Source organism: Peromyscus eremicus, chromosome 4 (assembly GCF_949786415.1).
Source record: "Peromyscus eremicus chromosome 4, PerEre_H2_v1, whole genome shotgun sequence".
NCBI lineage: Eukaryota > Metazoa > Chordata > Mammalia > Rodentia > Cricetidae > Peromyscus > Peromyscus eremicus.
This window is the reverse complement of record NC_081419.1, coordinates 48,558,693-48,586,615: the sequence shown is the minus strand read 5'-3', so window position 1 is coordinate 48,586,615 and position 27,923 is coordinate 48,558,693. Positions and strand designations below refer to the sequence as shown.

General features: G+C 44.8%; 1 protein-coding gene across 1 annotated transcript in view; it reads right to left on the bottom strand.

Annotated features, from left to right (window-relative positions):
• Window positions 1-27,923, bottom strand: part of Myo3b (myosin IIIB) — a 293,027-nt gene that overhangs the window by 68,322 nt on the left and 196,782 nt on the right. The window contains exons 32-33 of the mRNA XM_059260661.1: window positions 16,985-17,069; window positions 16,024-16,120 (exon numbers count right to left, since the gene is read on the bottom strand). Coding sequence (XP_059116644.1) covers window positions 16,024-16,120; window positions 16,985-17,069 — 182 coding nt within the window. The remainder of the gene's footprint in view (window positions 1-16,023; window positions 16,121-16,984; window positions 17,070-27,923) is intronic.

The following is a 27,923-nucleotide window of genomic DNA, read 5'->3' as shown; positions in this document are numbered from 1 at the left end:
TGCTCGTTATCTCCCCTGCTGGCTTCCCTACAGAAACCTTCCGTCACAGGAGAGAGCAAATGTATCAACTCAAATATGTTTCCCAGCTTCTTCTGCAAATGAAGGCAGCAATGAAATGTAGGCCGAAGGCATGGGTGTGCTTCTGGGGAGATCCTTTTAGTGAAAGAACACGGCCATGACAGATGAAAGACCAGCAGCAGCCAATTTTTTTAATGTTCTTGAGAGGCCATGAAAACAAAGAAAATGGAGAACGTTGGCCTTGCTTATTCTTGATCTTCTGAGCCAGTTCGAGAAATTGCCTCCTCTGGGCTGCCCATGACACCAGGAAAACACACATTTGTTAAAGTCACTGCAATCTAGGATGTTTCTTGAAGCAGGAAACAATTCCTAACTATTTTACAAAATATCCTCCAAAGTATTTTTCATCACTGCAGGGTCAGGAAAGGGTGAGCTTTCTACTAGTATGTGAAGTTGTGTTGGGGCCTTTTCAAAGGTGCAGCCTGCCTGGCTGCCTTCCTTCCTTCCTTCCTTCCTTCCTTCCTTCCTTCCAATTCTTGGTGTGTTTTTATCATATTCTGGGGGTTCAGATGCTGATCTGTGATCATTCCCCACATTACTATCATTATCATTATGGGCAGGTTCTCTGAGCCTGTAGTTCATTGATTGATTAGCAAGAATGGCTGGCCATCCAGCTCTGAAGATCCACTTGTCTCCACTCCCACACCCTGCCAGCACGGGCAGGCCACTGTGCCTGGCTTTCACTTGGGTGCTGGGAATCTGAACTCAGGTCCTAGGGCTTGAGAGACAAAGCACTTTCCTGACTGAGCCCGCTCTCCAGCCCCTTGATCTGCTTTTTAATATGTGTGTGTACAATGCACACTCAGTATATATACAGAGTACACTATATGTTTTGCAGTTTGTAGAGTTTAATCTCCGCTGGTTTCTGTGGGGAAACACGGTGGTTAAAATCTCCAGGAGAGTTTGGGGAAGGGACACAGGGCTGTGTCTCTAGGTGTCCCACAGTTTCCCTAGTGAATCGAGGAGAATGCCACAGCAAGGCAGAAAATCTTCACAGGTGCTGAGTGATTGAAAGTGTGACTTTGAGGTTCCAGAAACCACTGGGTATGGGAGCAATGTAATGTTAAAATGGGGTCATGACCGGCATTTAGGAAAAAAAACAAACAACTTCCTTAAGTACAGGAAGTTGATCATCACAGGAGGCAGGGGGCTGAGAGCTTCACTTCCGGCCCTCAGCATTTTATCCATACTGACTCCTGCAACTCCGGGGAATTCAGACATGGTTTGGTCTAGCAGGGTCTAGACAGTTCAGGTTTCCCCAAATGTTAGCTCATGGAGGAGAACAAAGCAAACATCCTCAGACCTTCAAGGTTTTATCATCACTGGTATTTGGGGTTTATTACATTCTGTCTCTACTCTTCTTTCAGTTCTACCTAGTTAAATTTTAGTGAAAGAAAACTTCAGACTTCAAAACATAGATATGACATCTCTGAAGCCGCTGTGACTCATGAAATTAGTGGCCTAAGAAGTTAAAAAAAAATGTTAACATCTAAGTTCAGATCAACACTAATGATAACCGGAGAAAACCAGCTTCCAAGGACAACTTATTTATATTGTGTATAAATTGGTATATCAAAGTGACTCAGAAAGCATTAACCCCATTTTGTAAGGAGCTCAAAGTAAAATGGAAAATGATCTTATCTCAATTTTTACGTTCCAACTTTGAGTCTAGAATTTCACTAGGAATTCTCCTCCTCTATTAAGCATGGAAAAGTGAATAACTGTCAACCAGTCGTTTTTTATTAAAAGGAGCAAAAGTGATGAAGAAACTCAATATTTCCATCTTTTGCAGAAGAATCACAAGTTAACAACAGTGAGTTTCAGGCCAGTCAGGGCTACACAGGAAGACTGACACACCCACGACACAACTCCTGTGCCTAAGACCCAAGAGATATCTTGGAAAGGGGGCAGAAAGACATTGGGACATCTACTGTGAGATTGGGTCTCCTAGAAAGGACAGGGAAGCGTCACCCATGATACCTCAACAGTATGGTCGCCTAAACAAGACTTGAATGTGTATACCACCCATAGAGATGCTCACATGGAAGGGGAAGTCTCAGGGGACCTCACCCGTAAGACAAAGAACTACAGGCAACCAAAGAGAACAAGGGAAAGAGTTTTCTCCAGGGATAAGCCCTGTAATTGGTCTGCCAATGCCAAGTGGTCAGCCCTAAAACCATAAACGTACAAGAAACACTAGATAGACTGAGTAGGTTTTAATGTATGTATGTATGTATGTCTATACATATGTATGTGTATGTATAAAGAGGCCATGCTTTTGAGAGGGGGCAACAAGGGGGAATATATGGAAAGAATTGAAGGGAGGAAAGGAAAGAGAGAAATGATGTAATTATATGTTAATTTTAAAATTAAAATTTGATAATACATAAATAAATACAATGAAGTTTCCTTAGTTTTTAACATTTTCCTTTATAATGAGGATGCCTCTTTGGCATTTCTGAGAAGCTGTAGGTCTACTCCATTTGGGACTATGTGGGTGTCTTCTAGTCTCAAGGCTTTAGATCTAGTCCAAAATTTTTTTGAAGAACTTTTGAAGGTCATTTGGTCACTTATTGGGATCAAAGGCAACAGCAATCTACAAATAGTCCAAAAATTGTGACAAAGAGAGTTTGAGAGACAGCTTGGCAGTTAAGAGCACTGACTGTTCCTCTAGAGGATCTGGGTTCAATTCCCATCATCTACACAGTGGCTTCCAATCATCTATAACTCCAGTTTCAGGAGATCCAATGCATGTATGTGTGTGTGTGTGTGTGTGTGTGTGTGTGTGTGTGTACATGTGAACTATGACACAGGACAAAAAGTAGTTACTTTTCTCATTCAGTTATTTAATCTATCAAGTTAGAAATTGACAATCTTCAGAATTGGTCAGTTCTCACTGATATAGGAACTCTTAACCCAAGAGTCTGACAGGAAGATGCCTTTGATCCGCAAGGGCACATTTGCCTGTTTGTTTGGAGGTGGGGAGTGCTCAGATTTCTTTGGCTTCTTAGAGGTAACATGTGATGGTTTGAATGAAAATGGCCCCCATAGGCTCATAGAGAGTGGCAGTACTGGGAGGCGTGGGCTTATTGGGGTAGGTGTGGCCTTATTGGAGTAGGTGTGGCCTTATTGGAGTAGGTGTGGCCTTGTTGGAGTAGGTGTGGCCTTGTTGGAGGAGGTGTGGCCTTGTTGGAGGAAGTGTGTCACTGGGAGAGGGCTTTGAGGTTTCAGATGCTCAAGCCAGGCCCATTGTCACTCTCTCTTCCTGCTGCCTGCTGATCCAGATGTAGAACTCTCAGGTTCTTCTCCAGCACTATGTCTGCCTACGTACAGCCATGCTTCCTGACATGATAATGGACTAAAGCTCGGAACCTGTAAGCCAGCCCCAATTAAATGTTTTCCTTTTTAAGAGTTTGTCATGGTCATGGTGTCTCTTCACAGAAACAGAACACCAACTAAGACATGATAGAAAACAGCCTGCAAAGATCTTGTAAAAATCATCCAGACGACCACTCTTCAGAGTACAGCAGAGCAGACAGACAGTCACTGGGGTCAAATGCTCAGAACTGTCTGGATAGCAAAACCTCTCTGTAGTAAGCATTGGCGCCCCCTGTAGGCCAGCAGTTGTTTACATGGGTACCCCTAGGCACACATGGGTGAGTTTGAGAGGATACCAATCTTAATCCTCTTCTACACAGAAGCAAGAATGTGATGCCAAATTTCCAGCGCCTTTTTGCAGCCTAAGTAAAAACTGCCCGATGAGGTGGAGACTTCCTTCACAGCCTGAATGAAAGGATGCAAATCTGGGGTGAAGAATGAGCTGCCTACATGAGATGAGGCGTGTCCTGGCCAAAGGGCAATCCAAGTTGAAGATCAGAAGGCCGAGTACGCCTGTGAGTCTGAGCTGAACTGTTCGGGGCATGCGCAGATACGTCATTGAGGAACAAACAGAATGGATACACTGTGTAAAAGGATCTGGCCCTTGGATAGTCTGTCCAGGACAAGTACCTCAAAATTCAGGCCCTGGGGAATGAGTCAGTGTGGAAACTTTCCTTTGGAGGATGAATCCATTAAGAGCAGAAACAAATCCAGGGCTCTCTGCTTTTATCTGATTTCTGCACAAATGCAGAGTCTGATACTTACAGCGGGAGTGCGCCCACTGGGAGCGCCCAGCCATTGTGTCCCGGCACACAAATGTCTCCTTTGAAATGAAGAGCTCTGAGCTCCTCTGCATTTGGTTCTCAGACCTGGTTGAATTCGTTCTTTAAATAGACTGCTTAGCAAAGACACCTGGCATGGACTTAATGAAAAGAGATATCATTAATTCTCGCCTTAAAAAGATGAGGCTTTGGGAATACGAAGTCTTTGTGTTATTAGGTCAGCGACTGTGGGCAGGCTGTGCTCGCTGCCCACTGCTAAGCACCCTCAGACCTTTCCAGATGGTGATGAAAGAAAACTGAGATGGGTTGGGGATTTAGCTCAGTGGTAGAGTGCTTGCCTGGCAAGTGCAAGGTCCTGGGTTCAGTCCTCAGCTCCAGAAAAAGGAAGAAAAACAAAACAAAACAAGAAAACCGGGGCTGAGTCAGTGGGACTCTTGACTCCTCTGCTCACCCTTTAGGTGGATTAATGACCCACAGACGCCCTCAGTTACACAAGCTGCTTGACGTGGAAAATACCAGCTAACTGCTTCGGTACAGCGCAGGTTCTAAGTGACAACCCTCTAGACCCGTGGAGCTAGGGAACCAAGAGCAGTTTCAGCACGCGCAGACTTGACCACTTCAGTGGCGGGAAGGAGAGACAGACCTTTCAAAAGTGGCTCCCACTAGATCAAGAGGTGGTCACTAGGAGTCACTGAATGTGACTGGGGTCATGCAGGGGTCCAGGATCTGTCCGCACAGGGAGTTCAGATCGACATTCTTGGGCCCTGAATTAGAATCCTCTTAATCCACCAGGGCATCACACATACACAGAGATTTTCTCCTTCATAAGAAAAGGCTTAAATATCAGTGAGGCACCATAAACAGGGAGAGCACGATTGAGCGGTTTGTGGGGGAAGCTGGGGGTGGTACTCAGCTAAACTCCACTGTAACCGGAACCCAGACGCCGACGGCTCCTCAGGTGATCATGGTTGGGAGGAAAATTACGAATTTGTTTTTACTAGCCATTATTTATTGTGAGTTCCTCCCCAATCACTGCTCTAACTACATTCATAGACTCACAGCTCAATTAGAAATAGATCTATTCTTGTTTAAACAGACAGTTGTGCTAGTTAAACCCAGCAGCGGTCCAGATTCAACACCTGAACCCTGCAACAGTATCCCTTCTCCCACACTACTTCATGTCCTTTCTTCTGTTTTTGTGCCTTTGAGCCCAATTAGGCTAGAATCCTCGAAACACTAAATCCTGGCTGGTGAAGGAATAATACAATAACTTGGTTACAATGGACTTCATAGTGGACAGTCGACCATATTGCTAGACAACCTTAGGAGGCTTCTGGAACCCTTAAGGAGAGTGTGGGCCAGAAGTTGCCCAAGGGGCATCACCCCTTCATGTCTTCTGAGAATCCACCTCTCAGTTGAGTGACTAGGGCAGTTTCCTGGTTTGTAAAATAAGTCGAACAGAAGTTTCTCAAAGGCCGCTATAATCTTCAATATGGGTAGTTCCCATAAGTACTTGGTAGAGAACTCACTTGGGGAACTGACATATCACCATGGGTTACAAACATAACCACCCTGTCTTAAGTTAGGGTTACTGTTGCTGTGATAAAACACCGTGACCAAAAGCAACTAACTCATAGAGGTTTATTTTATCTTACACTTCCAGGTAACCGCCAATCACAGGTGTTAGGAGGTTGTGGGGAGGTGGGGGACCATTTTCCTCCTACTGGGCTACCTTGCCCAGCCGTGACATGAGGGTTTATGTCTAGTCTTATTGTAACTTGTTCTGCCATGTTCGGTTGCTATCCCTGGGAGACCTGCTCTTTTTTTGAAGGGAAATGGAGGAGGAGTGGATCTGGGGGAGAAAGGATATGGGGGGGAAGCTGGGAGGAGTTGGGGGAGAGGAAACTGCAGTTGGGATGTATTGTATGAAAGAAGAATTTAAGAAAAAAGAATAAAGAATTTTATTTATTATTATTGGGTGCATGTGCCGCTGTGTGAGTGTGGAAGTTAAAGGACAACTCTGTGGAGTCTTTTCTCTTCTTCCACCTTTATGTGGGTCCTGGGGATCCAACTCAGGTTATCAGGCTTGTTGGGCAAGCGCTTTTACCTCTAAGCTATCTTGCCAGCCCCTGTGAGGCAGTTTCTTAATAGCTAACTAACGTGGGAGGGTCAACCCCACTGTGGGCGGTGCCATCCTAGGCAGGTGGGACTAGGCTGTATAAGAAAGCAGGCTGAGCAAGCCAGGGGATAATAAACCAGCCGGTGTCCATCTTGGGACTGAAAGCCAAGTAAAGACAAACTAGATTCCTTCCTGTTTATGATTAAATCTGTTTCTCAAGGATTGGGCTCTGCCCTACCTGTAACCTTAACTATAAATGGTCCTGCACTCCTGCTCCAGGAAATGACAACCATGCCTCTGTTTCAAAAAGTTATTATGACTACCTTGTTATGACCACCTTGTTATGTCCACCTTGTTATGACCACCTTGTTATGTCCACCTTGTTATGACTACCTTGTTATGACCGCCTTGCAACCATGTCTTTGTTTCAGGAGGTTGTTATGACCAACTTGTTATCTTCTGCTTCTCTAACTCCACCCATTTGCCTGCCAAATCCCCCATTCAGAAACCCTCCTACTCCTGAACTATAAAAACCCTTATCTTACCCATGTCCAGTGCTGATCTCTTGAACCCTGCTTAAGAGAGAGACAGCCTGTGTATACAAGAAAAAAAAAACAAACTTGTTATAGCTAATTACTTAGCCATGATGATTTAGGTGGGTGGTCTTTCTCCTCACACCTGTGGGATTAACAGGGATACAAGCCAGTCAGCAGTGTTCTCCCATGATCTCTACTCCTCCTTCCTTCCTCCATGATGGTCTATGACCCGTAAGCTGAATAAAGCCTGACTTTCTTAAGTTGGTTTTTGGTCATGGTGTTTAACATGGCAACAGAAAGTGAGCCAGGACACAAAGGGGGACAAACAAAAGTGAAAATTAGGAGAAATTTTTTTTTGCAGTTCTACACACAATCATGTGATCAAGTGTCCCCCATCCCTTATTTAATTTGGGAATACATTTGTCTTGCCCCTCCACAGTATTTGAGGCTGGCTACATCTTCCTTGGATATTACACTCATCATGTCTCTCAGACTTCAGCTTCCATGTTGCCATCTGCTCTCAATTTCCAAGCCCAGGTGGGAATCACAGGTAGTCAAGAATCCTTTTCTCTCTGATTACAATCATTAAAAGCATGTTATTACTCCAGAAAAGATGGCACTAAGAGAATCAAAAAACAAGCTGCAGATTGGGAGAAAATACATGGAAACTGACATATGACCAGTATACAAACATGTAAAGAACTTTAAAAACTCAATAAGAAAGCAAACAACACAAACTTAAAGTTGGCAGAGCTGAGCAGACGCTACCCTGAAGAAGGCACATGGATGGTAAATAACCATATGAAAAGATGTTCCAGTCCTCAGGTCATCAGGAAATTGCAAATTAAAATGATAACCAATGCCACTATATATTTAATAGATGGCTCAAATCCAAGGTATTGATGACATCAAATACTGGCAAAGAATTCAGACTATGGGGACGCTCATGCATTGATTGTGGAAACACAGCATAGTAATAGTCACTCTGGAAGACAATTGACAGTTTCTAACAAAGCAAAGATGTTTGTGCCACATAATCCAGTTTTGGCCAAAATGAGTCAAAAACCTACTTCCATGCAAAGCTTGCCCAAATGTCTGTAGTAGCTTTATTAATAATTGTCCAAACCTGAAATAACTAAGATGTCTGCCAATTGGTAAACAGATAAACAGGCTGTGGTACACCCATCCAACAGAATAGTACCCAGCAATTAAAACAAGCAAGCTAGGGCCACGATATAACATAGCACAGTCCCAGGTGAACACTGATAATGAAAGAAACCAAACTAAAAAGGCTAGGCACTGCCTGCATTCCCATTGTATGACAGTCTGGAAAACAGAGCACCAATAAATAAAAAGTGAAAAGAGAAATTAGTGGTTGCCAGGGGCTTGAGCAACAGGAGGGAGGGAAGAATAGGTGGAGGTGAGAATTATAGGCCAGTGGGACTGTTCTAGAGCATATGATGGATAGCTGTCCTTATCCATTTGTCAAACCCCACAGAATATATAATACACAGAGGGAACCTTGATGTAAAACACAGACACCAGTTAACAGTGTGTCAACATTGGCTCTCAAATGAATCACATGGAAGCAAAAATCATTTTTTTTTTTAATGGTGATAGAGGTTAAAGCAGGGCTCCTGCATTGTAAGCAATGCCGTTCCACTGAGCTGTAAGGAAGCCCGGAACATGTCAAAAACAGGAATACAGCAGGGAGGGGTATATGGGAATTACGTACTTTTCTGCTCAGTGTTCCTGAAACAAACAAAAATGACTCAAAGTCTATTAAGAAACAGCAGTTGGGTGAGGTAGCACACACCTTTAGTCCCAGCACTGGGGAGGCAGAGGCAAGCAGATCTCTAAGTTTGAGGACAGTTTAGTCTACACAGAGAGCTTCAGACCAGCTGTGGTGTCTTGAATGAGAATGGCTCCCGGCTCATATGTCTGAATGTTTGTTCCTGAAGTTAGTGGAATAGTTGAGGAAGGATTAGGAGGCACAGCCTTGTTGGAGGAGGTGTGTCACTGGGGCTGGGCTTGGAGGTCTCAGTTAGCTCTCCTGCCTGTTGCTTGTGGAGCAGATGTGAGCTCTCAGCTACTGCTCCAGCACCATGCCTGCCTGCCATGCTCCCCGCCATGATGGCCATGGATTCTGATCCTTGGGATCCATGACCCCCAAATTAAATGCTTTCTTATATAAATTGCCTTGGTTATAATGTTGTCACACCAATAGAAAAGTAACTAAGACACTTGCCAAGACTACATAGCAAGTCTTCGTCACACACACACACACACACACACACACACACACACACATACACCAATAGTAGAAAAATGTTTCATACCCAATTTCAGGAAACAAGCAGAAGATGAAAAACGGTAACGCCATTTCTACCATGAAACAATTGTATGTTTGATTTTAAAGTTGAGTTTAAAAATGTAATAAAGTAGGTGCCTAAGATTAACGGGGTAGTCTGCGTGCATTTACTTAAGACATCACATCAGCTAAAATCAAAGTCTCTCTGGGCTCATTTCTCAGTCCTGCCGTGGGCATCAGTCCCGGAAGCTGAGGGCACAGCACCAGCTCGCCTTCTTTGGCAGCTGTGCCCCTGATGTCATCCTGGCAGTGACAGAAAGCACATCCCAAGCTAACTCTTACCGGGGAGCACTGCCAAGGCTGGGCAGGAACAATCTAGGCAGAAATAATGTCCTAGGCTTTGTAATGAGCTTTTCTACAGGGCAGGGACAAGACCGCATTGTGGAAGGCTTTGGGGAATGTGGCATTTTGAATAAGAATGACCCCATAGGCTCATATATTTGAGTGTTTAATCACTAGAGCATGGAACTGTTTGAAAGGATTACAAGGGTTAGGAGGTGTGGCCTTGTTGGAGGAGGAAATGTGTCACCAGGGGTGCCCAGTCTCTCTCTCTCTCTCTCTCTCTCTCTCTCTCTCTCTCTCTCTCTCTCTCTCTCTCTCTCCCTCCCTCCCTACCTCCCTCTGTCTACAGATCAGGATGTAGGTCTCAGCTACTGCTCTAGCACCATGTGGCCATCATGATGATAATGGACTAACCCTCTGAAACCGTAAGCAAACCCCCAATAAAATACTGTGGTTTTTTTTGGTTGGTTGGTTGGTTTCTTTAAAAAGAGTTGCCTTGGTCATGGTGTCTCTTCACAGTGACCCAACAGTAACTAAGACAAGGAGCTTGTGGCCTCTGCAGTGGTGGCCTGCTCAGCTGGTCACTTTCCCTTCAGCCTCTACCACAGTCAGATCTCACTGGGTACCCTGGGTAGGGAGGGAGGCCTGGCCACATACACAGACTCTGTCCCTTTTTCATCCCTCAGATTCCTCTCACATGCAGGCCCATAAGAAACCCTTGCTTCTTGATAAGAACACTGCAAAATTCTTTTCAAGAGCCCAGTTTTGGATGCAGGCCTCAGTGAGGATTAAGGGAGGTGATGGCAGCTGGTGTTTGGAGCACTCTGTTGGAATTATATCTACAAAACAAAGGCAAACAAACCTCTGCTAGCCCAGGAGGCCCTGGGTGATCAGAATGTGACTGTCACTCACTGACGCTTTGTTTCAGGTTGATGGGTGTCCCTGTGCCTGACTAGATGAGTAAAGGAATTCAGACTAATTGGAAGGAAGAATTTAGACAAAGTTGAGATCAGTTTGAGATCAGTGAAATAGCCAAGGGTCTGATGCTTTTCCAGTTACTTTTAGTGGGTGATGGTTTTTCTAGGATTTCTTTTTATTACATGTCACAAAACTACCAGACAGCAAATCAGAAAAGCAGTCTATGGAAAACAAACAAACATCAAGTCTTTCAAAACAATTTGAAATTGGTGACCCAAGACAGATGTAGAAAGTGTTAATGATGATTTTAAAAATAAATATATGAATAAATTAAGAGAAGAACAAATGTCTGAGATATACATCTTTACATAGTAAGATATATATATATATATATATATATATATATATATATATATATATGGTTAGGGTTAGAGTTTATATATAATCCTATTAAGTATTTAGCTGGTTGGATTAATAACAAAGTGATGGGTGCCTGCCTCTCTCTGAACATACTCATCTATTTGAGCAATGTATAGGCATGTGTGGGCTGGCTGGAGACAGTTCTTAGGCACTTTAGCTAAGGGCCCTGTCCAAGTCCCATTTTTACAGATGGTTTGATGGCTGCTCTGAAGCCCCAGACTGAGCACTTAGGGATTATTTCCTGCCTCTGACCCTCCAGAGTCTTTCTGGAACAGTGGCGTCAGTCCCTCAAGTCAGAAAGGAAGGCTGCTGGGCGCTCCTGCTTCCTTACAAATGGTAAAGATCACAATATTTTCTTTTTGCTCCCACGAAACCAGGTTAAAATAATGGGCCATCAAAGACAGAGAATTACCAAGGCATGATGATGTGTAACCCCAGCACTTAGGAAGCAGAGGCGGGTGGATATCTATGACTTGGAGGCCAGCCTGGGCTAGGTAGTGAGACCCAGTCTCAAAGCAAAACAAAAACCAGCAACAAAAGGAAACCACCTGCATCATAGGAACTTGTTTAGGAGCGTGTTTTTGTTAGTTACTTTTCCTCTTGCTGTGCCCGACACCTGGTGCCAGCGTCCTGAAGAAGGAAGGGTTTATTTCAGCTCAGTCTGAGGACATAGCTCTCTCTGGTGGGGAAAGCATAGTGGCTAGACTGTGAGTTGCCTGCTCACGTTGTATTCGCAGTCAGGAAGCAGGGCAATAGGAATGCTGATGCTCAGCTCGCTTTATCTTTCTTATTAGCCCCAGTCCACGAACTGGTGATGCCCACACTCAGGGTGACCTTGCCTCTTCAGTTAAACCTTTCTGGAAATCCCCTCTGACACACTCCAAGAGGTGTGTTTTCATAGTGCTTCTAAATCTAGTCAAGTTGGTAATGAGCATTAGTCAGCATGACATTATAGCTAAATTGCAGGAGACTTCAATGCTGTTCCAACATTTTTTAGCATCTAAGTCTTTTCTATGGCATGCTTACTCCAGTAGAGTTTCCTCTCCTTCTTCCTTCCATTATATTTCATCATGACTTTAGATGCACCAGAAATCAGGTCAGAAACCTCATCCAGGAGGCTGAGAATGTGGCTTGGTGACAAAGTCTAGGCAAATATGAAATCCAGGTGACCTTCAGGATCCATAAACTGTGACCCCAGAGAGTTTAAAATGGACCACAAGCCTGGAAACAGCTGGAACACAAGGAAGGAGGAGAGAAATACTGTGTACCGAGTCAAAGGGCACAGAATGGGGGTTATCAGTCAAAGGGCACAGAAGGGGGGTTATCACGGTCTGTGAAGAGTACAGGTGATTCTGACAGAGTAGAGGGGACAGCACAAAGTCACGAGGGAGAATATGGCAGGCGTGTCCACAGAGGAGAGGAGAGCTCAGGATTCTGAACCACAGAGGAGAAAGAGGCATCAGTGAGACTCAGAGCCCGAAAGCGAGACCAGCACAAAAGCACAGGAAGCCTTCAGTGACTCCTCAGAGTTGACTCTGGGGGGCGGCCGTGGGGGAAAGATTGGAGAGTGCAGGAAGGGAATGGCGTGAGCAGAGTTATGCTTTAGAAATGCTCCTTAGACTTTCGTGCATTAGAGGAGTTGAAGGAGGGAAAAGAGCCAGGGAAGTCACTTAGGATGGAAGCCATTTTTATGAGTATAAGGGGAAGTTGCTGTGGATATCGCTCTACGTAAATAAAACACTGATTGGCCAGTGACCAGGCAGGAAGTATAGGTGGGACAAGGAGAGAGGAGAATTGAGGAAGGAAGAAGGAAAGGGAGACCGGCTGGAGCCACCGCCGAGACAAGGAAGATGTAAAGTACCAGTAAGCCACGAGCCATGTGGCAAAGTAAAGATTAATGGAAATGGGCTGAATATAAGAGTGAGAGCTAGACAATGATAGGCCTGAGCTAATGGCCAAGCAGTTTAAATAATGTAAGAGTCTGTGTGTTTATTTTATAAGTGGGCTCTGGGACTGGTGGGACTTGGCGGTGGGAGCTGGAGAAAAATTCTCTAGCTACAGGAAGTAATAGTGATGGCCATTGACCCAAGATGCAGCTGTTTCTGTTGGAAGGAAGGGAGAGCTGTGGAAAAGTACCTAAAAGCCATTTCTAAACGTCAAATTTACAACTCCTTAGTAAGTCTGACTTCGGGGAGTGTATTTCTAATGACTAGAAAAATAACCGTAATTCAACAAGTGTCTTTTACACCTTTGGTTAGAAATGCAGTATGCATTTATTCCTGAGCGATCCCATCACAACTCGGTGCCTTACATTAAGAACTGGATTTCTCCACCAGCCACCCATACTGAGTACTTCTGTAGAAATGGCAAGTCACCACAGCCCGCGGGCACCCCTCACTGTGAGCTAAGCTCTGGGTAGTGCCTTTCACTAGCACTGGCTCATGGGTCCCCATGCAGTCCTCCTGCATGTAACTGCTGCCCCTCTCGGTTACAAACACGGATATGCAGGAGAGCTGTTCTGTGTGAAGGTTAATTCCCATTGCTGACTTTGGATTAAAGAGCGCAGGGGGCATTAGTAAAGTGCGTGGGGGGGCATGGCTTTGAGGGAGTTTCCAGGAAGGTTTAACTGAAGAGGAAAGAGCCACCCTGAAAGTGTGTGGCATCGTAGCATGGGATGGGGTCTGAGACCGAATAAAATGGGGGAGAAAAGGGGGGATCCAGCAGAGCACCAGCATTCATTTCTCTCTGCTTCATGACTGTGGATTCCATGTGATCATTTGCCTCACACGCCTGCCTCCACACCTTCCCACCACTGCGGACTGTTTTACCTTAAACTGTGAGCCAGAATAAACACTTTGTCCCTAAAATTGCTCTCTGTTGGGAGTTTTGTTTTCTCTTCTGAAGACAGGTTTTCACCATGTAGCACTGGCTCATTGGTCCCCATACAGTCCTCTTGCATATAACTGCTGCCCCTCTCAGTTATGAAAACGCACCTTTTGGACTGTGTCAGAGGGTATTTCCAGAAAGGTTTAACTGAAGAGGCAAGGTCACCCTGAGTGTGAGCATTACCAGTTCATGGGCTGGGGCCTGGAACTTTCTATGTAGACCAGGTTGGCCTTGAACCCACACAGATCTGTCTGCCTCTCCCTCCCAAGTACAAAATTAAAAGCATGCACCACCATACCCAGCTTTTTATCAAAATGTGTAACTCATTTTGTCAAAATGATGAGAAAAGTAACCAATATATTACATAGTCTGGTTAACATTTCACAGAGAGCAGATGTGTGAATCCAGAGAGGCTTGACTTTAAACCTCTGCTTCTAGCTACTCAACCACACTTACTTTTATTTCTAGGAAATTACATGTATTCTATTTGTTTTTCATGCGTGGAGGGGGTACACATGCATGTGTAACCCGGAGGACAGAGTCCTGTCTCAAGAATACTATCTACCTCCTGTGAGGTTTTTCATTGACCTGGAGCTCACCAATTAGTCTAGACCATAGGTGCAGCAAATCGGGGGATCCTCATGTCTCTGCCTCCCTCTGAGCCCAGAGTTTTTATGTGGGTTCTAGAGAGCAAACTTAGGTCCTCATGCTTGTGAGCCCAGTATTTAACTGACTAAGCTATGTCTACAGCCCAGGACTGCCCGGGTTGTAAAGTAGAACATGGCCACATTCCTGAACACTGCCTGGCTGTGAGGAAACACTGTGTCTGAAGATTTATCATCATCTACTGCATTAGCCACGAGGAAGGCTCTGCAATAGTGTGCACATCCTGTCTGGTCGCCGAGAGTACCAATTCCTCGTGGGCTGGAAGACAGGGGACATTTCAACTGTATTTCCCCTTCATAGTCCACTGCATTTTCACTGACTGAAAAACGGGTAAAGAAGAATTTTGGAGAGAGTTGAGAAATAACTACATCTTTCAGCAAAACAGATCAGGTTGACATTGAATCTGACAACCATATTTGAAGTGGAGAGCCTTCTTCCTTTTTAAAAATTACTGTTGTTTTATCTTAAGTGAATGGCGTTTAAGTGAATGTTTGGTATCATGTATGTACGTGCCCCCTGTGTGTGCCTAGTGCTCACAAAGGTCAGAAAATGTCACCAGATTCTTTGGAACTGGAGTTATAGATGGTTGTGAGCAAGAATCAAACCGAGGTCCTCTAGAAGAGCAATCAGTGTTCTTAACTGCTGAGCTTTCTCTCAAGATTTCTTTCCTTGAACTAGGGATATAGCTGTTCATAAATATTTTCTACAATCATGTCCTATACTTTATCTTCCAGAAGCACTGATTGCAGCTGCCCACGAGCCTGAAACTGATTTCCACCATATTTCATAGCAACAAATTTTGAAAAGGAACCAGAATTCATTGGCACCAAAGACAAGTGATGAGGTGTCTGTCTTTTGCTAGGTAAATGGCCTTGCTACCCAGAGTGCAGAAGTATTTTCCAAGTCCATATTCATTGCTAAGCCAGAGATTCTGCCCTTGAATGAATGACTCTGCTACAATCTAGATATTTCTTTATTTTTGTTTTAACAAAAGAAGCTTAGGAACAGTTTCATAATTTCAGGATTTTACAAGGCAAGTATGGCCCTTGATATTCATTTAAGCACATGAGTACGAGATAAACTGCTACCACTCATGTATGTATGAATGTATGTATTTTGGCTGTTTGAAGCAGAGAGTCGTGATGTAGACCAGGCTGGCCTCAAACTTGCTGTGTATCCAAGGCTGGTCATGGACCCTGACCCTCTTGCCTCTGCCTCCTAAGTGGGATTGTACTACCATGGCCATCTTAAACTGCCACTTTTTGTTTGTTTGTTTGTTGAGACAGGGTTTCTCTGTGTAGCCCATGTTGTCCTGGAACTCTCTTTGTAGACCAGGCTGGCCTCAAACTCAACAGAGATCTGTCTGCTTCTGCCTCCCGAGTGCTGGGATTAAAGGCATGTACTACCACCCGACGTAAGCTACTTTTTAATATAAATATTGTCCCCAGCTTTTAGGGCTTCCTGTTAACACTACATCATCTCACTAATTGGGTCCGGACTTCTAGAAAGCCCTTCACAAACAACTCACTGGAACATATACCAGCACACGAATGGTCGAACTGCATGCATTCCAAATGTCTTCCTTACCAGGTTTGGGAGGGCCTTCACAGGGGCTCAGCCTCTGGTGAGCTGGAGCAGTGTGACATGTCCAAGAAGATGACACATGGGTCCCAGCAACTGAGCGCTACCAAAAGATTGAGTGAGAGAAGTGTCATTTCTATGCTCTGATGAAGTCGCCTTAAGGACATGCTTTTCATTACACTAAGGGACCCTCGCCCCTGACTGTATTGATGACATTTGTATGCTCCCTGCGTCTTGTATAGAACTGAGTGACAGTCCTCTCCTGGGGCAATTAGGAGCCACACTGCAGTACCTTTCACTTCATTCATTAATTTCATCCTATGCACCTAATACTCTCTTCAATTACTTCCAGTCCGGGACAGAAACCCAGCCACGTGCTAATTCTTCTCTTCACTTAATTTTTATCCTTAAGAGAGAAACAAGAAAACCTATAGGAAGGTACTAATCTGCCTGCCATTTCTAAGCACATCATCCAAAGGATTTTGTTTTTTTAATCTTACATATGCTCAGCAGAGTTACTGGCAAAAACTGTACATTTTCTTCATTTCACCCTTTCAACATCAAATAGGAGGCAGCAAAAATTGGACCAGACTTCAAAGCCTGCTGTGGGCTCCGAGTCACAGAGAGACGCCTCCATTTCACATGCTGAATTCAAGCAGGGTATCAAAGTGTACCAGAGAACCTCAGGTCCTCTCTCAGAGAGAGACTCCACCATCTGCAGAGCGGAGCACTCAGCAAATCACCTCGGGGAGCAGCGAACGTTTATTCTCAGCAGCGGATTTCCAGGCTTTTGATTTTCTCTTCACTTTACCGCCCTGTCTCTCCACTGAACCAAGGTTCTTTAGCTAGGCTTTTGTCTCAAAGACTTCAAAATATCACTGCAAGTTTCATGTGGGGATGGCTGTGCCTGGCAGTCACAGACAGGATCCATGCCCACAGACTTGGACCAGACTGAAGGGAAGGTTACCTCAGCATCATCATGTCCAGCTGCCTTAAGTGCATGTCCTGAGGCAACATCACAGCCTGCCGGGGAACTCTGGGCTTGTGGATGCCTAAAAGGACAACAAAAATCATAATTTTTTAAAAGGTTTGAAAATTACAATTAAAAAATTAATAGGAGTACTACTGGGAAAAAAACCCCACAAAACACTGTTTTCCTCCAAAAACAGGTATGCAAACTTATTCCTTCTGCTTCTGTTGCGTCCTGTGCCAGCCCTTGGTCAAAAGGACACCGTCCATGTAAAGAAATGCATCCTACTGGTATTGTCTCTGTGTGTTCCAACAGATCCACAGCCACCTAAAGTCCTGAGACCTGGAAACTGTCCCTTTAAAGTTGTGTGGGTTGGTGAGCATGCCAGGTTTCCACAGCTTTCCAATGTCAGGTTTGCCAAGTTGATATAAGGCTGCACTTTCTGCTCAGTGCATTTACCACACTCCGTGCTCAAGAGGTACAAATGTGTTCCATAGTCAGATAAGCTTGGGGGATGGTGGGTGGAGTGTGATGGAAGAGTCTCCTAGCTACAGGGATGCTCCTCCAACTGTCACAGTACACCCTGGACTTCTGAAGCAGAGGCAGGATCACGGTGTCTGAAGTTACCAGACCGGGAACTTACTAACATCTAGTGAACTACTCAATTTTCGTAGGGAAAAAGTTTGGCACAATTGAGCCTAGTCAAAAGCACAAAACAAAGTTAAGTTAGCATCTTTCAGCTAGGCTCGTGGCACATGCCTGTGATCCCCGAATTCAGGAGGCAGAGGCAGGGGTACATAGACCCTGCCTCAGATAGAAGCCTGCAAGAGAAAAGCACTGACCTGGGAGGGGAAGTCTGGGTTCTGACCTTGCCTGAGTATCCCTAGTATCCCAACACACACACACACACACACACACACACACACACACACACACACACACACACACAAATATGTGATTCTGGGTGAGTTTCAAGTATTCTGGGTTCTACCTTTCCTTAGCTATAAAGTGAGGGAACTGAGATAAGCTGGTCTTAAGGTTACCTCCAGTGCTACATTTTAAATCGTATTTGTTATTTAAACTGATTAATTTATTCCAATATGGGTGGACCATTTGTGAATACATCTCAGAGATGGTTATCATTAGTATACCCATCAAAAACACCTCAGGACCTGGGGAGAAGGAACTGTTATTTTTTTAGCATCACATGCCTCCCACATGGAAGGGAAGGGATCAGAGTGACTACTTCCCACATTCCTTATCAGCATCTATCTCAGTGCCTGGGACACAGTACAGTGTGTATATGTTAGTATACGTTGGGTAAGAATATCCTTAACAGTAAATTTAAATTAGCTAATTATTTATATTGCATTCCTGGTTTTTAAAATGTTCTTAAACATCTAACAAGATCTTCACAACCATCTGAGCCAAGCGCTCTCATTGTGCCTACAATATTGAAGAAATAAGGTTCGGAAAGGTAAGGATTTCCTCAGGTATCCTGGCCGTTTCCTAGACATTGTTGACCCAAGTTTCTCTGGCTCCAAGTTCTCTGCTCTCCCTCTGGCCCAGTCTTCCCTCAATGCAATTTGGCACTGGCTCAAGAGACTCGCTCACTCTTGTCTAGTCCAGTAAATCCTGTTGGCTGTGGGACACTTAAGGTCACATGCCTTTTATGTTCCTTCGAAGTGCTAGTGAGCTTTAGGGAAAATCGAGAGAAGAGTGTGGAGTTAGGACTGCTGCCACGCCTCCACTTCCTACTATTCCCAGGGCAGAAATCAGAGCCTCTTGAGCACGCCTCTAGCTTGGGGGCCTTTTAGAAGCCAAAGACCAGTACAGATGCCTCCTGACACTCCCTGGGGCTAGCCAATCAAAGGACTCTTCCCCCTTTGAGCCTTTGGAAGACTCCAAGGCCCTTAGTGCAATGCTTTACTGTTACTTGACTTGAAAAAGGAGGAGCAGGGAGGAAATACTGTTCCCAGACAGATAAAGTGGAAAGTATATAACCAAATTAAGCAGATTTCTTCCCAGAGACCCTATGCACAATAAAATTCTGAGAGAGGGAAGAAACGTATCCTTCCCTAGATATTATCACTGGACCTGACTCCCATGTATTGTGTAATTCACTGTACTGATGAGGGAAATTCTTTTAAGAAAAAGTTCCAACGTGCATTTCTTTTCTTCAGTCTGCAATGTGTGTGTGTGTGTGTGTGTGTGTGTGTGTGTGTGTGTGTGAATGCACGATTGCATGCTTGCATGTGTGGGCCTACATATGCGCTTGTGTGTCTGTGTGGATGTAGGTCAAATGTCTTCCTCTATGGCCCTCCACTTTAGGTACTGAGGCAGGATCTCTCACTGAACCCAGAGCTTGCCAGTTTTGACTGGTCTAGTTAGCCAACCTGCCTAGGGATCCCGTCTCTGCCTCCTGAGTGCTGGAATTACAAGTGGCCACCATAAATGAGCTTTTGTGTGGGTTCTGGGAATCCAAACTCCAGTCCTCACGCTTACATGGCGAGTGCTTTATCCCCTGAGCCATCCTCCCAGTCACCACCTTGCTTTTTCTAAAAAAATGGGACAAGTCAGGGTGGGGATACAGCTTGGTTGGTAAAGTATTTGCTACAAGAGCATCAGGTCCCGAGTTGATCCCGGTGTGGATGTATGTGGGCACTTGTAATCTCAGAGCTGGGAAGACAGACTGCAGGATCCAGGGAGCTTGCTGGCCAGGTGAACTGGGAGTGAGCCCCAGGCTCGGTGGGAGGCCTGCCTCAAAAAATAAGGTGGATTGGAGACACATGGAGACACGGCTCAGCCATTTAGGGCACTTCCTCCTCTGCTAGAGGACCTGGTTTCAATTCCCAGCACCCACATGGTGCTTCACAAATATCTTTAACTCTAGTTTCAAGGGGTTTGACATCCTTTTCTGGCCTCTGAGGACACCAGGCGTGATGTGGTGCATATCCATCCATACATGTAAAGAAACACACATTGAATAAATACATTTTTTTAAAAGATGGAAAAGAGGCTAAAAACGTTGATCTCTGGCTTCTACACATGTGTACATATGCACACATACGAACAAGTACATAAGCAGACAATAAATTACTAACCAAAAAAATACAAATGAGTGACGAAGCCAATTTTCTTTAGAAGTTCCACTGCTTTGATTCCTTCACAGGGGTTTCATTAGCTCCTTTGTTTCTTTCTTTTTCATGTGCATATTTATATGTATGTATGTGTGTGAACATGTGTCTTGCTTCTCTGTTGCTGTGATAAAACACATTAGATCGGATCCTAGCCTGGACAATCAGGTGCAGTTTCTCAGGAAATCCGAGAAAGTTTGACTATTAGATAACTAACCAGAGAGTCTTCATTTTCAAAGGGTGATACTGGCTTGTTGCTTTTGCATGTTTACATGTGTAGTATTGGTGCACATGTGTATGCATAATCGCATGTGTACAGGCACATGTGTGCATGTGTGGGTGGAGGCCAGTGGTTCACAATGGGTGTCTTTCTTGGCCTTTCTTCACTTTATTTACTGCAGCAGGATCTCCCACTGAACCTGGAGCAGGCTAATTTGGTGAGTCTAGCCGGTCAGTTGGCTCCGTGGGTCCCCTGTCTCTCTCTGCCTGCCTGCTTGCCTGCCTGGGTTTTACGTGAGTTCTGGCTATTGAAATCCACTTTCACATTTGCACAGGAAACCCTTTATCCACAGCCATCTCCCCAGCCCTGAGACACTGCTTTTTAAATCTGCACCCAAAAATAAGTTGTGTGTGTGTGTGTTTAATAAGTCTTCAATTTCTGCTAAGATTCGCAAATCAATGAGTCTGTCATTAAAGGGCTATGAAGCTCCACCTTCACCATCCGTGTCCAGGGCACCTGGTCCTCTCAGAAACATCGCTAATGTCTCCTGCAGATGCCCCCAGGTTCGATGAAGCTGGTGCATTTAACTGTGTGATCTGAGGTGGATGGAAAACCCCAGGCACCATTCAGAACCTGTCTTCTAGGAATCCACCCTGGGGAAAAAAAAAAAAAAAAGCCCAAAGAGGCTGGCGTCTAGTTCTTCCACGTGATGATGAGGGGCAGTGTAGAGCCTGGCTCTCCACATGCTCTCCTCAGAGAGCCTGGCATTCTTCTTCCGCAGTGAAGATCGTGAAGCCAGCTGGCTCTGTCACGCTGTACTGCTAGCCCAGCGGGAAGTCACTGTGGGCTAGGGTCTGGGCCTCAGCTTCACAGGCTCTGAAATTCAATTTGTCAGTTCAATGAGGAATAATAGAGCTGGGGTAGCAGAGTTACACTAACCAAACTTATGGAGTCGTATTTGAAAGGCAGGATGCCGGGGTGTGATTTTTGCAAGGGGCAGCAAATGGGACCAGATTTTCTCCTTCACTAGCTGGTCAATATATTCTGGAGACTAAAGCGCAGGAGAGTTAGAGAGGTGGGTCTTAGAGGACAAGGCTCATTGTCGGGCTTGCCTGACAGCTGGTTTTTTCTGGTATCAAGTCAGACCCTCTTACTGTCTTTTCTTAGGTAAGAGTTGAGACACACCAGGTGCCTGTTGAGACTCTTTCCTAGGCCTCATTTAAACTGCTTTCTTCGTGCCCTTTTTATTAATTTGATTACATTTTGATAGTTACGACTTACCTTGTATCGATTACCACTCATTGGCGCCTAAACAAACCGAGACCAGTATGTATTAGCGCTGCACACTTGAAAGCATATGCTAATTTCAAAGCAGAGCAGGTTGCAGCCACATCATCCCTGGTGACTAAACACGGCAGTATTTCTGCCAAGCTTGTTCCTCACGTGGCAGCCCTGGGAGGAAGGCTACTCAACACAACCAGTAAACTGTCCCTGTCCCTTTGATGACAGGGGACCAAAGGAACTCTTAGTAGGAGATCGATTTCCTGCCCCCAAGGGGCAGCTGTCAAGCAGGCAACCCAGCAGACGAGGTGCTCCTAGCAGGTTGTGTGAACAGAGCAGGCCTCTGTGACCCTTGAGGGAGGCAGGTTTCAGATACACTCAGCACCCAGTTTTCTTTATGGACCATATTACCATGAGAAAGACGAGATTGGAAGGGGTTCCAACACATTCAAGCCACAGGGTAAATGAAGATATGTAAGAGGTGACATCAGGGGACACTGTCCTTGGTTGAAGACCCTGTGCTGACTTGAGACTGGTAATTTTCATGTGAACTAGAGCCAGGTAGATGGAGCCTCTCAAGGCTTCTTAGGGGGTGTGTGTGTCTGTCTGTCTGTCTGTGTGCCTGTGTTACACATATGTGTGGCATATGTGCAGGTCTATGTACCCGTGTGTGTGTGTGTGGGGGGAAACACAGTGCAAGAATAGAGTCCTGTGAGAATTGAGTGCTTGTGAGAAAACTTGAAGAAAATAAGACAAGAATCTTGTGTCCTCAGTTTCTTCAAAACACAGAATTGTCCTTGGATGTGTTTGCGTGCTTCTCCCAGGTGTAGCGGATAGGAGCGAGACTTCAGCTGTTGTTATTCACATACGCCTCTGTGGAGAAACATGTTCTTGCTCCCTGTGGCTCATCCTTGTGATGGAACACTCTACTCAGGTGACTCACCCTCAGAGTATAAATTGTCTGATGCTCTGAATAAAGTTGACTATTGCATGAGACTTTAGTCCACCTCCTGTTTAGCCCCCCCCCCCCAGGTTCACACCGCCAACCGGAGCATGCACAGAGGTCAGGTTGACCTGCTCTATCTTCCTCTCCCTTATTTGTGCCTTTGAGACAGGATCTCTCACTGAACTCGTGGCTAGGCAACAACAAGCCCCAGTGACCCTCATGTCCCTGGCCCCAACAGGGCTGGAGTTCCAGGCATGTGTAGTCGTGCCTGGCATTTATGTGGGTGCTGCATCTGAACTTGGGTCTTCAGGCCTGCATAGCAAGCTCTCTCACCCATTTAGGTATCTCTCCAGATCCATTATTTAGTTCTAATAAAGGATAAAGAACTCTCCAAGGGTGGGGGTATCATGAGGAAGGCACTCCAGCATCCCCAGCACGGCCCTGACTCTTCCCTGACTTGTGCCATGTGGGTGGTATTGCCTATTTTCACCTCGTGTGCTCATTAGTTTTGAACACGCAGAGCAGAAGGTATTAAAATGGTTTTTTAAGCACAAACTATTGCATTAAGTTCACAGGCATCTAAGTGCATACATTAATGAGTCTTTCATTACAAACTTAAAAACGTTAAAATGTTTAGAATGTTTTACTTTTCCCACTCATCATTACCACCCCCACCGCCAGTATGCACCTGTCAAGCCCCAGTGACATCTCTCGGGTTGTGGTCACATTTCCTGCCTGGGAATGCTGCCACCTCTCCTGCACACCTGGCTGTCACCTCTGAATAAGCCATCCTGAGAAGCCCTTCTGTCCCCACCTCCAACCCCTCTGCCTTTTCTGCTCTTGGTAGAGCTGGAAGTCCCCTGCTCTATTTCCAAGCTATACTGAACACAAGAACCATGAAAACATGGCTCTGTAGATGATTTGCCTGGCCTCACATTCAGATGAGCTCAAGGTCTGCACCTCACCTGCTGAGGAAGCCTGCTGGGGGTCTGAACAAACACAAAAGACATCAAACACCATGGCGTGGTCAGCCTCCATGGCCAATTTCATGATATTAACCTAGGGCATTTATGAGGTACCTCATTAATGGGTGTGTGTGCTGGGGGTACTTTTCCAAAGATCATTCGCTGAGGGGAGACCTGCCCTGAATGTGGGTGGCCCCATCCCATGGGCCCCAGACCGAATAAACAAAGGGGAAAAAAAGAGAAAACCTGCTAAATGCTAGCATCCTCTCTCTCTGCTCCCCGATCTGCCAAGATGTAAGCAACAGCATCCTGTCCTGTTGCCATCCTGTCTCTGATGGGATGGACTGCATCTTCAAACTGAGAGCCAGAAAAGACCCTTCCTCCCTTAAGTGCCTCTCATCAGGTGATCGTCAGAGCGATGAGCAAAGTCACCGACACCAGAATCCCTTGCCTCCTGAGCTATCAGCTCTTCCTACTGGAGAGTTCATCAGCTCTGCTGTTATTGCTTAGCTGAGGGACAGTTATGAACCCAGGCATCTGAATCACCATAATCGCTAATCTATGAAAATATATCAACATCTTCTTTTCTGACCAAAATAAATGGCTTAAAGACCTGGCAGCAAAATATTTCCCATTCTCTCCTTTTTTTCTAATTAAAGATTATTTTCTGTGATGAAAAGTGATATATATTTCCTTTGTACTCTTATATAGGTACCAAAGGAGAAGATAATATAGGTAGGAATAATCTTCACACCTAGCTAAAATTAGTACCTGGATGTATATCTTTTCAGATACTTTCTATGCATTTAATATATATAATATATATAATATATATATATTAAAAACTAGTGGACCATGGCTATTTTAGGCCATGACATATCAGCATTTTAGCCTTCCTTTTATAATTCTGAGTGTATTTTTATATATTATGGCTATATAATACCCACATATGCAAAGATATATGCATACCATCATATTTATGGTTGTACAATGTTCCATTGAGTGACTGGCATAAGTGAGTTGAATAATCATGTATTTTTAAGTATATAAGTTATGTCTGTTTCTCACATTATGAATAAAGGATCGTTAAGTACTTAGTGGATGAGGTTCTAAGTTCTAATTTGCTTGTTTCCCTAGGGATGAATATTTGGTGTGAAGTTGCTGGGCCTAAGGGTAAGAAAATCCTTTTCCTACTCTAAGGGTTTAAACTACAACATCAGTGTCTCCCCTAAAAAGAAACAAAACTTAACATCTAGCCACAAATGTATGAAAGGTACTTTTTTTCTGTATCTCCAACACTGGACATTATCAGTCATTTCAGTCTTCACATGCATCTGTCAGAAACTGGTGCTTTGATATTTTTCTTCCTTACATTTACAAAGAGGAAAACATCATCATGAGCTTTAACATATGACATCATGGGGCTGCAAAGGACATAACAGAAGAGGAAGGAACAGGGTGTGTTTGGAAACCAGGGACCCAGGAGGACTGCACCTAACAGCTTGGCTTTTGTTTTTATTTTTCTCGTTTGTTTTGGATAACTCAGCACTTTTAATAAAAACACTGAAACACACATCTCATTTCCCTCGCCAGTCAGTGTTGTTGCCAAAGGAGGTTGGATATGCAAATCGTACTTAAATATGTAGATATGCGATTGCTCTGAAATAGACTTGCTTTTCTGTTTTAGAACCTGGCTCAAGGATTAATTCATCCGAAGGACTCCAAGAGCTAATAAATGTTTCATATTCCACTGCTTACGTCAGTGCCAGTTAGGTTTGTGGACTCAGGCTCACTTCCCGAATCCTACTAGGCTTTTCCAGAGGAGCGTATTTGTTCACGCTAGTGCCTTTCTCTCACTGTGAGTCCACAGTGTTAATTCACTAGCTCTATGTTCTCACTCTTTTCCTTCCTTCCCTCTCCTGCATTTATTTCTCCATCACAGGCAGCTGTCACTGTAAAGCCTGAGGTGGAAGCAGAGGCTTTTCCTCCTCCTGATGGAAAAGGTACCTTAGTGGACAAGTGACAGTCTTGGGCTTTTTATCAGCCCCGCAGCCTCTGGCTGGGAAAAGGAGTGGAATGGGAGCAATGACAAGGGACTCTGCGACCTAAAAGTATGCAGCACGTCTGTCTGAGGGCCACAGTCTGGCAGGGTGAGCTGATGGGGGAAGGGTAGGGGTGGAGTCGCCAGAGACCAGGGCAGCACAGATGCAGTCTCCTCGTTGCCTGGGGAGTACAGACGACTTGGTGGGATCGTCTCATTCATCCTCAAACTACAGCTGATGATTTAGGTCCCTGAACATGCCCATTTCACAGACTGGGGAGAGGAAGCCGGGCCATCTGTCTGAGTAAGCAGTGTAGGTCAGAAGTAGATGTAAACCAGGTCTGGCTGCTGCAGAGCCTGTACTCTGTGTCCCCAGCACTGTTGTTACAGGACACGGCAGTCAGTCGCACCGTTATACCGGGGATCCTAATGACTGGCACCTGGTACAATCAGCATTAAGTTCTGGAAAATATTTGAGAACAGATTAAGAGAAGCTCCACTATATCTTTGAGCCCTGACTGGCCTTTAAACCTACCCTGTATCTATGGGCCAGTATTAAGAAATGCATGCCACGCCATGCTTAGGCTCTGACTTGGTAGCAAGCCTTCTCTAGATTTTATCTGAGAAATACATATGAACTGTGCAATGCAAGCCCTTCCATAGCTTTCTAGACACCATCCATCCATCCATTCATCCATCTGTCCATCCATCAGTCCGTCCACCCCACAAACACCTATCAATTAGTCTTCCACAGTTCTAGGCATTGAGAATAAAGCAGTGATCAAGGGGCCTGATTGAAACAAAAACTACAGAATGTTAAATAGAAGTACGTGCCCAAGAAGAAAGTAAAGCGGAGGAAGGAGACAGGAGGAATTGGAGGAGAGACTTCGGGCAGATGAAGTGGCTACAGAAAGTGACAGCTGAGTCACTTAGTAAATAAGCAGGAGTATGTATTTTTCAAGAGTCCTAAAGGGTGAAAAATGCCGTTTTATGGCCGGCAGAGCCAGTGGAGTGTGGGAGCACTTGGTAATGGCTTCGGGGCACACTTCAGGACCCTCTTCATGCTGGACACACGATTCATAATAGTTCCAGACTACCTGGGCTGCAGGTACCAGATAAAATACAGGACAGCTATCCAGTCGAATGTGAAGTTTGGATAAGTAATGATTAATTCTTTAAGTATTTTCAAATACTTCTTGGAACGTGCTGATATGATAATGAGTATTGGCTGCTTTCACAAACGTCAAATGTAGGTGGGCAGCCTGTACTTCCATTTGCCAAGTGAAATCAACACCTCCATTTATTCATCAATAAGATACAAATAAAAACCCTTGCTGAGCTGGGAGAAAATGATCACATCTGTGTTTTTAGGGAAAAAAAAGAAAAATAAGTCTATTGATTTTTAAAGGATTAAATTGAGAGATACGCAGGGCCAGAAGTTAGAAACAAAACACAAACCTAATGAAGTTTTACATTTCCTGCTTAAGATTTACTTCTGAGAGAGAAATCCCTAAACACAGAAATGGCAACAGAGAGGTGGTGACCTCAGAACAGATTCTTTTCGGTCACCCCTGCGTTTCCTCTGAGTAGGCTTGTCTTCCAGAGGATTTCACTACACTGTCCAGTCGGGTCTCGAACTCCCAGGTACAGGAAACATTCCTGCCTCCATCTCTTGAGTAGTTGGGGCTCCAGCCACGTCTCCTCACCCACTTTGGGGGGTGGGTCTTGACGTAGCATGTAGGTTGACCTATGTTGAGTCATAGACTTAGCACTTTAAAAACTGAATTAGTGCTGAGCAGGGTGGCGTGGAGTCTCACCCCAGCACTCTGGAGGCATAGGCGAGCAGGTCTCTGTGAGTCTGACGCTAGCCTGGTCTACATAGTGAGTTCCAGGGCTATAAGGAAAGACGCTGTCTTTAAATAAACCAACAAACAGTGGCACCAGACACTAGAGGAACTTGGGTACTGCACTAAAGCTGGGCAAGAGTGACGGGGAGGATCATGAATCTGAAGAGAATGAGACTGGCGAGTTTGAGAGACGAAGGGGAACTGACTTGGGTTTTAATTGTACCTTTTTGTTTTGACTAAGTTTCAAACTTCTACAAGAGTTGCAGGACGCGTAGACTCTTACAGCGCACCTATTCGCTTTGTTCTTGTTTTTCCTAGTACCGGCAGACAACAGCACAGATATACACAATCACACAGACTTTTTCTGAACCTTTGCAGAAGCCCCACACTCCTTTATCTCTTAACTACTCCAGTGTCTGTTTCTCAAAAGGGAGAGTGTTCTCTTACCAGAGTGTGGTGACTAAAATCAGAGAATTAATACTCTTAGCGAGATTCTATG